We start from the raw sequence: 12,931 nt of genomic DNA on the forward strand, positions 1-12,931 counted from the left end.
CATTCCTTATGTTTACATTATATAAGTGTTGCCCAATCATCTTTTCATAAATGTTTGGGCTTTTATTACTTTCAGATAAAGTAGAATAGAAGTGCTTCGACAAACACCCCCTCACTACTTCATCTTTCTTTTTTATGTATATTTCATGTCATAAATATATTTAACAATCACAACATTTTAAACCACAATGATATTACTTTTTTTCAAAAAAGTACTTGCGAAGATAATCCTCCTATTCTTAACGAGTGAAAATTGGAAAAATCACTACTTAATATAAATACTTTTAGTCCAATTTCACTCTAGAAGATAAAGAGTTTTGTTTTTAGTACATTTTTCAATCATAAAGAACTACATGCATACTAAAAAAATATATTCGTTGAAAGTCATCCAACTCCAGTTGAAGGATCATAAAGTAACATATATACATTAACAATATGATCCCTCTGTGGAAATGAAAGATAATTGTAGATTATGACATCGCTCCTAATCAATCCTTTGCACGTATTAATTTGTTAAATAACCTATATTTCCATTCAGATAATTTACCTCTCTTCGATATTCTTTTCTTCCTCTGTAAAAATTCATCCAACTCCTCTGGAAAGAACATACAGTTTTATGTATTTTTAAATATACATTAGCAATATGTACTCTCTGAGGAAATGAAAGATAATGTGAAGATATTTCCGCAGTTCCGAATCATTCCTTTGCTCGTAGTTTCTTCGCCCGTATTGATTCTCTGAAACAAAAGTAATCATCCCAGGGGTGTGGTTTATATACTTTTTGGTTGCATAACAGTCTATCGGATCAATATATTGCTCCTCCCACTATTAAATCATGTTTTTCAGTTGACAGATGTTCTCATTTCCACTGTTTTAGCTTGTCACGTGTTAATGTAAATGTGCCTCTTTCCATACTATTTAACTTTTGTATAATTGCTAAAATGCTTTATTTAAACTCGTTTTTATTATTAAAGCATTTCTATAGGTTACTTTTTTTTAATAGGAGTATGAACATTAATTCCCCTTTCTTTGACTTATTATTCTAGTAACTTCCCTTTTTTCAAACATTTTTTATTTCTCTTTATTACCATGTATCAATGTAATCATTCACTCAGTAGGCAGGTACTCATGCAGTGAGGCAGGCTTTAGGAAATGCAGTGATTCAAAGTGCTATGTATTATGCATGTAGTGGTGTAATAACCTTTACAATTATGCTTGAGGACTACAATTCCCCACTCACTATATATACCAGGGGTCTCCAACTGGTAGCTTGGGAGCTACTGGTAACTCACCAGCACCCGGAAAGTAGCTCTCAGAAGTGAATCCAAACCAAACCAATCTCAGGGCCATATTTTCAAGAAAGGGGGATACATTATCGCCACTTTTATCAGCATGAAACTGCTGCTAAAGTGGCGATAATGGGCTTGATAATATCCCTTGTGAATTCCCATGGAAGCCCAGGTTAACCATAGAACCTGTGCTTCTATGGAAATTCACAAGGGCATATTATCAAGCCTATTATTGCCGCTTTAGCAGCAGTTTCTTGACGATAAAAGTGGCGATAATGTATCGCCCTTTCTTGATAATATGGCCCTCAGAGATTCTGTGTCTATTAAAGAATTTAAGGCCATATTATCAAGAAAGGGCGATGCATTATCGCCGCTTTTATCAGCAGGAAACTGCAGCTAAAGCGGCAATAATGGGCTTGATAATATCCCTTGAGAATTCCCATAGAACCCAGGTTAACACCAGAACGTGGGCTTCTATGGGAATTCACAATGGCATATTACCAAGCCCATTAACAGCGCTTTAGCGTCAGTTTCCTGCCGATAAAAGCATCGATAATGTTTCGCCCTTTCTTGATAATATGGCCCTTAGTACTACTCATTTCACTACCTTTAAGAGTTACAGACAGCCAAAACAATGACAGGGCCTGTTCATAACACTCAAACACAAACTGTAGTGGCATATGAATTAATCAATTAGGGATGTATAGAGCTCACTATTCAACTGTGAGGGTTTCCGGGCACTATGTATGTATGTATGTATAGGCATTTATATAGCGCACTACTTACCCGTAGGGTCCCAAGGCGCTTCGACCGCTGCGAAACCCTTCCTGGCTTCCCTGAGAGATGGTCCCTTAATGGGTATCTCCAGGGTGAGACCAGGCATACCCGGCGGTCTGGTGGGGCCGTTAGTGAAGATGAGGCAAGCTAATGCCCAGAGTTGCCGAGTGTGATCGCTGATCAGAGTGGGCACCGAGGCGAGAGAATTATCGAGTCCGCTGACCCTGGTCCAGAAACCTGCCGCGCCGGGAATCGAACCCTGGTCCCGGGCCGTCCTCTGCTCTCGGGTAAGAATTAATGAATCATTTTGTGATGATTTAATTGCAGTTTCCCCTGACGAAGGGCTATGAAAAGCCCGAAATGCATTGGGTATTAATAAAGAAATGCTGGCTCGACGTAATCTTGAGTTTTGGTCGTATTCCTGATGAGGCCTGTGGCACGCTGTGAATATATGAAGCATCCAATACGCATGATTAAATATGTCTGTGGAATATATAAGTGAAAAGCACTAAAATTGACTGGATAAAAATGGTTAAAAATGGTTAAAATGGATTAAATCGATTTCGATATATATTTTGAACATTGGGGCAGGATTTAATATCCTTTTCAGCAGTGCGACTGGGAGTGGAGCATCTGTATGCTCCCCACTGTTCATGTTTCAACTTGTGTACCAACAGGGCAAGGTACATGCCCAGTTTAACGCACGCAACGCGCAGATGAAGATTAAAATGGATTATTTAGAGCAAACGCGGTGTGCAGACCACCACCCGTTCTTTTGCCTCTAACCAGTGAGCCACACTACTCCACACTGGGCACTGAGGGAGTATGTGGAGGGGATTTTTGCAGCTTCGATCATTCGAAAAGGCAAGTGTTAGGACTCTTCCTGAATTCTTTCAGTGTGGGGGTTCATCTGATACTGAGGGGGAGTTCTTTCCAGGTCTTGGCCATTATGTACAAGAATGGTGTGCATCTTGACTGATTATGTGAATACTGAGGGTTTTGGAGAAGGCCTGGTCAAAGGAGCGGGCCCCCCTCTGGGCCCCCCATTATAAATAAAAACAATCCTCCCCAGATTTAGCCCCCTCTGGGGCTAATTAACAATAAAGTGGGCTTCGTTTTTATTTTTTATTTTTCACTGCGTACGCGTATCCTACGAGTATACTGCGACTGTTAAAAATATAAAAAGAATAATAAGTTTGGGGGTCTACCGAGGCACGAGATGGCTGCCAACACTTCCTGGTTTGGAGTGTTGACAGACAGTTGACAGCCAATAAGCATGCATCTCGTGCTCGTAATGGTACACATTCTATTCTTGGTCAGTAGGCGTATGGTATTCCGTCTATAGATATATCTATGATTTTACTTTTGATTTTCTCAGGAAATACTGAACGAATTTACACCATTTCACAAAAAGCGTAAACTACGTACCGAACTCTACTTTTTTTGCCAAATTTGGTGTAATTCCGTTCAGCAGTTCGGGTTCACTTAAAGGTCTCTGTGGAAAATTGCATGGGGAAAACACGTTTTGGGACCCCCCTTTTTTCTCAGCCCCTTCTTCATGAATCAACCTGAAACTTTCAGGGAAGGAGCGGAGCATCCCATTTTCTTGGAGAATATCACGAAGATTCCTCAACCGGCGCCAAAGTTATTCAAAATAGAATGTTGTGTCTCATACGCTGATGATATTCAGCTTGTGATCTCTTTGTCTAACAATTTGGACCAACACATAGCCAAGTTCCAGAATGATTTGATGTCCATCGCAGATTGGATAGCAGTTAACTGCCTTCAGTTGAATCCTAACAAATTAGAGATTCTTCTTCTGGGAAGAGGCATGCATTTGCTGGTGCCCCTCTGTGCTGGGAGTCCCTCTGCCCTCAAAAGAATTTGCAAAATACCTGGGTCTTTGGGTTGACTCTGCTCTAACTTTTCAGGCACAGACAAAATCAGTGGCTGGCATTTGTTTCGGACTTTTACGTGGTCTTAAGCCACTACTTTGGGTCTTTGATGCTCAAACACGTCAGACCATTATCCAGTCTACTATACTCTCCAGACTGGATTATTGTAATTCCCTTTACCTGGGTGCCATTAAAGCTGGTATTAATTCTCTTCAGAGGGCACAGAATGCTGCAGCTCGGACTCCCTTTGCTCTCCCTAAATGTTGTTCTTTATCCAAATGTATACGTAAGTTGCATTGGCTTGTGGTCAAGAAGAGAGTTCACTTTAAAACCTTGTGCATCTCTCATAGAATCCTTTATGCCCAAGCCCCTTCCTTATCCCTAATGTTCCAGAACACGTCCTGCACTCCTCAAACCAACATCTGTCACGTGTTCCCCATGTTAGAAGAGCCCAGGCCTGAGGTCGGTCATTCCGTGCCTTAGCTACCTCTCTCTAGAAAGCTCTTTCATGTACTATCAGTGACATGTAGAATCATGGGGCTTTCAGGAAGGCAGTAAAGACCTGAATTTGCCCTGAATAATAAACCTGTCTTGCCTCGCCTTTTCTGTCTGGTTATTTGTGGAATCAGAGCTGGGACGCCCCACTGCTAGAGCAGCCATACGCTTTACAAATCCCATAACATAACCTATAAAACATGATGCAGCTATTCCTTTCTACTAAGGAATCACATCAGTGAAACACAAATTTAGCTGTTTGTCATTACCAGTACATTTAAAACATACAAGTACATGGTCCACCATTTGGTTCCACAGCACACATCACTTAGGACTTCCTACGGCCTGCCTTAGGGGGTGACTTAGCTTTAAGTGCCAAGTCGAAGTGGCAGTAAACTGCACATACAGGCCCTGCAGTAACAGGCCTGAGAAGTGGTTAGATGGCTTCTTAGGTGGGTGGCATAAGCAGTGCTGCAGGTCCACTGGTAGCATTTGATTTACATGTCCTGGGCACAAGTAAAATAAAAAAAATGAAGAAATACTTTATTTAAACATTCAATTGAAAAATAGAACAATGCAAATATTATAGTGCATTCCCATAAGACCAGATATCAAAGAAGCATTTGTTCTGAATGAGGAATGTGTTGCATTTAGCAGGTAAAGCCTTCTTTTCATGATAGCCCATGCATTCACAGAAAAAGCCTGCACGCTCTGCTGTCTGCGTGTGTTTTAAGAAGAGTATTTAATCCACGAATCAAGCATACCTTTTGGAAAACTACAGGCTGCAGACTACACGTTACAACCTAAATTACAGAGCTTAGAAACCTAGAACTGGCTACAGAGGTCTCTGTATAATCAAATAGGTTGCCGGTCCCACTATGACTTATATTGCTTAGGGGGATAATAAAACTACTGCTGATATAAGTGATATGAGATATAAGAAAAACCTGAAAACTACATGGCCCCCTCTTGGTAAAATGGAAAAATTAATTAACCTGCTTGATGCTGATAGCTGTGTGCAAACTTTAGTCTGCACGTTTCAGTGCAAGAAGTGTAAGATGAATTTTCTATTTGCTACAGAGACATTTTGCATGTTACAATCCTAGTAGTGAGAAATCAGCACTAAAAGTCAAATATGCTTTCTCTTCATGCACTAACCCAAAAGGAGGCCACCTTAGAGAGAGGCTTGCACTCTAGTCCTTACACAAACATAACAAAATGAAAGATGCTTTATTTGAGCAATGGTTTTAAAGGAGTTTGTCTAAATTAATCTTTTTTAGATATGTAATCCATAGGATTCTACCACAGTAAGATACCACAAGTTAATAATGTGAATACTAAGTTTTAAAAACTAATTTGCCTTTTAAATCACAAGTCACAGATTCAAATCCCTCTTGGATATGTAATTGGTTATTACGTCTGCTTCACAGTCAATCCCAGTAAACTGGCCCAAAAACCCAGTTGCTGCAGTGATCTGTGCCTAATGCAGAGGTCACACTGAAACCTGGTAAGACCAATGGACCTGTTCCTTCTTTTAAGTGTAACAAAATGACCACATTTAACAAGGGACACTAATCTGAGAGGTGAGACCCACTCTTGGTAAATATAGTGTAATAGTATGTGACCACTTTTTGCCACTGCATAGTAAGTATTACATAGAATATCCAATGCAGTAATCAGTTATTTCTCAACTTGGATAGTCTTATGCTGATAAAGATGAATTTGACATTTGCATAGATATACTATATATTTTGTAATATAGCTTTATTAGTAGCATTTCCCTGATACATTTCTATATTGGAAGCCTTCTATTTATTAATTTCTCTACCATACCTTGGCCCGCATGTTTTCTGTACTTCTGTACTTCTGTACTTCTGTACTTTCTGCCTTAAGGACTTATATTCAGTTTGAAATATTGGCTTTTTTCTTGCAGAGAATGCTTAAATAAGTAAACACTATTTTGAAAGTGAAACTTGACTTTCGGAATGAGACTAGAAAAATCAAGACAAGAAAATTTTGCAAATGAAACAACTGTTGAAAACTTCCTGCTCATGGGTCTTATTCAAAACCCCAAACTGCAAACCGTTTTCTTTTTCATATTTCTGCTTTTCTACATTGCTACCCTGTTTGGGAATCTACTCATCATGGTGACGGTGAATGCTGACTCCTCCCTCCAGTCCCCCATGTACTTCCTGCTGAGTAACTTGTCCTTCATTGACTTGTGCTACCCCTCCGTCACCACCCCTAAGATGCTTGTGGACCTGATCTCCAGGAATAAGTCCATCTCCTTCAGTGGTTGCATTTCCCAAATATTCTTCTTCCACCATTTTGTTTCTGCTGAAATCTTCCTGCTTACTGTCATGGCCTTTGACCGCTACATCGCCATTTGTAACCCATTGCGTTACACTGTTATCATGAACAGGTCTGTGTGTAACCTCCTGGTTTTGGCATGCTGGATGGGGGGAGCAGTTCATTCCTCAGTGCAGACCTATTTGGTGATGGATCTACCTTTTTGTGGCCCAAATGAGGTTGACCACTTCTTTTGTGATCTTCTGCCTTTATTGAGTCTGGCTTGCAGTGACTCATACATCACAGGACTCTTGATGGTGTCCAACAGTGGCCTGATAGCACTAGTGTGTTTTCTTCTCTTGCTTATTTCCTACACTTCCATCCTACTGACTGTGAGGAAGTGCTCTGCTGAAGGTAAACAAAAAGCACTTTCCACCTGTGCCGCCCACCTCACAGTCGTGACTATCTTTTTTGGACCATCCTTATTTATTTACTCAAGACCCTCCACAACCTTCCCTATGGATAAGATAATCTCTGTGTTTTATGCAGTAATAACTCCAATGTTGAATCCTCTCATTTACACTTTGAGAAATGCTGAAGTGAAAACAGCCATGAAAAAATTATTCACCAGGAAAATAGCAATAGAGAAGATGTAATCTGATAAGAACTGATGTTGTATATGGGAATGAATATGAATCACTTCATTAAAGAGTGCTTGCTCACTACTGTGTCAAAATTATAAAACAAAAAACATGCTTTCTGATTGTCCAAGCATATCTACCGCATTTGCCTTACTTTAGGAAAATATGTGGTCTGGTCCTCAAGATCATGTTGCTGCTGAAATGTCACGCATTCAGAACTCAATATATGAGGACTGCCTTTTCATCAATGAGGTAAGATAAGAATCACATCTGAATTCTCAAACCCATGCAGGTTACTTTTTAGATGGACCTCTTCCCTAGAATCATCCTCCTCATGATAAATCTATGCCACCTTAGATTTCTCTTTTATTTGAATCTGTACTTCATATCACAACCAATTTTAATTGCTCTTCACAATTTAAGAGGCTACACTACACATTGGCCGCTTGTCACAACATTGACCTCATTTAATAAGTTGCGAAGTCACTTGACACTTCGCAATATTTTTGCAGAAAACCTCACAATTTTGTACAGAACTTACAAATCTTAAACACAAAAACGAGAGCATTTTCATTGGCACTTCACTGCTTTAGGATGTCATTCGCTTAATACATTGAAATAGTGGGTGGACCGGCACCACTTGTTAGCCGCCCTTGTTTAAGTTCACACGCTGGCACATGTTGCACCTCCCCCTGTCTGTTTTAAACCAAGGTTCCTGTGGAAATTCTCCACCACTGTCTGTGCACCATCAGTGGAGCTTCTGCCAAGCATCCAGGTCCCAAACTCTTGTCCCCTAAGATCTAATATACTACACCTTATTGGTCTGTTAGCTATTTTCCCCATTTTAGAATAGCCTGCGATTCCTAGTGGAATATCCTTAGATCAGAAAGAAAAAGTTCTGCAGGTCACTGACAGTGAAAACACACCTTAAAAAATATTGGCAAAATCAGATTACTTCACACAGCTTTATAGAGGCAAATTCGCCCAACTTAATTCACCAGAAAGTTTACCGGAGTAAGATGTAAAGGGCCACAAATCTTCTGGCCTCCACAATTGGAAATCTTAAGTGACATGGCATTATTACCACCGTCACATTGTTTTTGGGTGTGAAAAAGAAATCAGCACAAATCGTTCTGAATTATTCAGAAATTGTTTGCACCAAACAGCTCCAACTACCTAAGCACATTTGCTACCATACCAGCTGACAGATGACTAAATTATCTAAATTCAGCCTTTCATGGAATGCTGCCTGATGACATGTTGAAGTACAAAAGGCTGGGCAGGAGATAACTTCACCCCAAAGCTCACTTTTCCAACCCTTCCATCTAAAACTTAAACATGCCTTTCAATCTTTACGAGGTTCAGACAAGGGCTTAAGCCCATCTCTTACAAACGTCCTACTGACACACAATTACCTAAAAATAACAGCCCATGGCAGAGTTCACTAGGTCTTAGAATTTATTTTCGCTCCCTGCCTGTAAAAGGTATGAGGAGGCATTGAAGTGGCCTACCGTGATATGAAACTCAGAATTAAAATGAAAAGTCAATCTAAGGTCTTTCATACTTAACTGAATATTTCCTAATCTATTTTTAAATACTCAAATGGAAAAAAACATTGTCTCAGGATTGATTCATCCTAAAGCCCCTCGTGAGCTTGAAATATTGTAAGCTGTTTGGTGATTGTTTGCCATTCCCAGAGAGTTTTTGATTTATTTATTTATTTAAAATATTTAGAAGGCGCTCAGCTACTCAACATAGTTTTCCGTTGCTGAAGAATGGGACTAGCGAGGTTTGAAGAAGGTTGGACTTAGGCCTGACTAAAGTGCTTTAGTTTTTTTCTGAAGGCAAGGAGAGACCGACAGGTCCTGAGTTGCAACTGAAGGGAATTCCACAATTTAGGTCCCAGGGAGGAGAAAGTGTGGCCACCCATACTGAGAAGAAAGAGAGGCTGGCCTATGTCAGTTTGCAAGAAGGTTGATAGGGCTTGACAGGGTTTCTTATGTACAAGGGGGCCAAGCCATGCTGAACTCGAAACAAGTGGAAAAGGAATATGAACTCAATGCATTTGCTAACCTTGAGCCAGTGGAGTTGATGAAGCTGAGGGGAAACAGAAGAGTGCTGAGGGAATAGAAAAAGCAAGTGGGATGGCTGGAGATGTTGGACAGAGGCCTTGTCGGCACCCAAGAACAGTATATCACGATAATCAAGTCTGGAGATCACCAAGGCCTGCAAGACAGTTCTCTGAGCAGGCGGTGGGATTAGCCAAAGGATTTTCTTTAGCCACTTGAGGACCACCAAGCAAGTATAGGTGACTCCATAGAAATGTCTGACATAATATCGACAGACAGAATATCTACATACAAAAATATCGACACTAAAATATCGACAGCAAAAATATCGGAGTTATATCTTCATAAAGGTAAATACAAAAATATAGGAAAAAAAATATCGTAGTACAAAAATATCGAAATTAAAAATATCGTTTTTTTTATGTATTAATAATAATGGAAAAATAATTTAAAAATACATATAATTTTACAAATATTGAATAAAAACATTAAAACATATTTAAAAATATTAACTAATACATATACATTTAAAATAAATTAAAAAGTGTACATCTAAATTATTATATATACTTATTACACATATTGCAACAGTAGTAAAAGTGGTGGATAGCGTAGGGGTAAAAATGACTATTCCTACTCCAGAGGGTGCAACAGTAGAGAAAAGGCTGGATAGCGTAGGGGTAAAAATTACTAGTCCCACTCCAGAGGGTGCAACAGTAGGGAAAGCGTTGGATAGCGTAGGGGTAAACATTACTATTCCCACTCCAGAGGGTGCAACTGTAGGGAAAGCGTTGGATAGCGTAGGGGTAAAAATTACTATTCCCACACCATAGGGTGCAACTGTAGGGAAAGCGTTGGATAGCGTAGGGGTAAAAATTACTATTCCCACTACAGAGGGTGCAACAGTAAGGAAAGCGTTGGTTAGCGTAGGGGTAAAAATTACTATTCCCACACCAGAGGGTGCAACTGTAGGGAAAGCGTTGGATAGCGTAGGAGTAAAAATTACTATTCCTACTCCAGAGGGTGCAACAGTAGGAAAAAGGTTGGATAGCGTAGGGGTAAAAATTACTATTCCCACTCCAGAGGGTGCAACAGTAGGGAAAGCTTTGGATAGATTAGGGGGAAAAATTACTATTCCCACTCCAGAGGGTGCAACAGTAGGGAAAGTGTTGGATAGCGTAGGGGTTTAAATTACTATTCCCACACCAGAGGGTGCAACAGTAGGGAAAGCGTTGGATAGCGTAGGGGTAAAAATTACTATTCCTACTCCAGAGGGTGCAACAGTAGGGAAAAGGTTGGATAGCGTAGGGGTAAAAATTACTATTCCCACACCAGAGGGTGCAACAGTAGGGAAAGCGTTGGATAGCGTAGGAGTAAAAATTACTATTCCTACTCCAGAGGGTGCAACAGTAGGGAAAAGGTTGGATAGCGTAGGGGTTAAAATTACTATTCCCACTCCAGAGGGTGCAACAGTAGGGAAAGCGTTGGATAGCGTTGGGGTAAAAATTACTATTCCAACTCCAGAAGGTGCAACAGTAAGGAAAGCATTGGATAGCATGGCGGTAAAAATTACTTCACACACTACTCCCCCTTTAACACACAACACAGTACACATACAAAAAAACACAATTAATATAAATATCAAATAATCAATTAATAACAATTATTTATATTAAATTGATCTAATTTCAATTGAACTAATTAACACATATTATTTACCAATTAATTAACAATAAATACCAATAAATAAATACAATATCTTTAATTAATTACATTTTATTATATGACACCCTATTACCCTATAAACACACAACCCACTACACATAAATAAATCATATCATTTAATCACTTAATAATTATGATTTACCAATTAATTATTATTAAACAATAACAAAAAATTAAATATATTAGCACATCAACTATAATTATTTAATTAAATTATTAATATTATTTAATTACTAATTAATTATTAATTAACAATAGAAAAATTACATATATTACCACATTAACTCTAATTATTGTAATTAACTAATTAATATTAATTAATTACCAATTAATTATTAATTACCAATAACAATTAATTCTATTTATTTGCACAATTACTCTAACTAATGTAATTAACTAATTAATGTTAATTAATTACCAATTAATTATTAATTAACAAAAAACATATTAGCACATTAACTCTAATTAATTTAATTAACTAATTATTATTAATTAATTACCAATTAATTATTATTTAAAAATATTTTTAAAAATGTATTAATTAATTAGTTATTATTAAATTACTTCCCACCCTATTCCCCCATAAACCCACAACCCGCTCTGATACTAAAATGCAAAATGTAAACAAAATTACTAATTTTCAAACATACATTTAATTACATATTTTACAAACATATAAACAACATAATAAAATACAAAACACTAAACATAATTTCGATATTAGTAAATTTCGATATTAGTAACATATATACCATAATAATGATATTCTGTCTGTCGATATTCTGAACATCGATATTCTATACCATCGAAATTAAAACATCGATATTATTGTATATCGATATTTAAATTTCGATATTTTGTCTCCCTACCGACTCCTAACACTTGGGCTATGAGAGAAAACTTACTGTTGATGGTAAAAGCCAAGTTCTTAACCTTAGGGACCGGAGCTGGTAAAGGTCCTAAAGAGGCAGTCCAATGGCTGGCTCCCCAGAGGTCAGGATTGTTCCTCAGGATGAGGACCTAAAAGCATTTCTGGACATCCACAAGGAAATGTTCCGCAGACCAACCTGAAGTAATGAGGGGTCCCGATGTTGAGCATATGACAGAGAAAAAATTATCTGTGTATTGTCTGAGTACGAAAAGATGGTCAACACAGATTTTTCCGCAATGTCTGGCAAGGGGCGAACATAAAGAATAAAAAGCAGAGGACTCAGGATCGAGCCCTGCGGTACTCCAGATGTTAAAGCTACAGAGTTCAATTTAGAGGTGTGAGAGAAAACTTGAAAGGAGCGATCTTGTAGAAAAGCGATCACCCACTGCAATGCCACACCTACAATTCCTGAGGTTTCAAGGCGATCTACCAGAATGGAGTGAGAGACGGTGTCGAAAGCAGCACTCCAATCCAATAAGATGAGAACTGCCTTACCACCATAGTCAAGCTGCTGCCTAAGGTCCTCTGTGACTATGACCAGGACGAAAGCCCAACTGTGATGGATGAAATAGCTTATGCCGGGTCACATGTGCAGAGAGTTGAGAATTAATATGTCTTTCCAACACTTTGGGAAAGGTGGAAAGAAGAGATATAGGCCTGTAATTGGACTAGCAGAGGGGATCCAATCTTTTTCACAAGGGGAGCACAAGAGCGTGCTTCCAGTTACGAGGCAGATGTCCAAGATTTAAAGAGGAGTTAAGGAGATTAAGAATCACTTCAAGGGCAGACTCATCCAAAGGTTTGAGCTTAGATGGAGGGAG

At 38.8% G+C, this 12,931-nt stretch overlaps 1 protein-coding gene across 1 annotated transcript; it reads left to right on the plus strand.

Annotated features, from left to right (window-relative positions):
- Positions 1-6,440: 6,440 nt before the first annotated feature.
- On the plus strand, positions 6,441-12,451 carry LOC147712944 (olfactory receptor 4E2-like). The gene is made up of 2 exons (XM_086919733.1): positions 6,441-7,363; positions 12,388-12,451. Exons 1-2 carry the CDS (start codon positions 6,441-6,443, stop codon positions 12,449-12,451), a joined length of 987 nt encoding a protein of 328 aa, XP_086775859.1.
- Positions 12,452-12,931: the final 480 nt, after the last annotated feature.

Source organism: Lissotriton vulgaris, chromosome 5 (genome assembly GCF_964263255.1).
Source record: "Lissotriton vulgaris chromosome 5, aLisVul1.2, whole genome shotgun sequence".
Taxonomy (NCBI): domain Eukaryota; kingdom Metazoa; phylum Chordata; class Amphibia; order Caudata; family Salamandridae; genus Lissotriton; species Lissotriton vulgaris.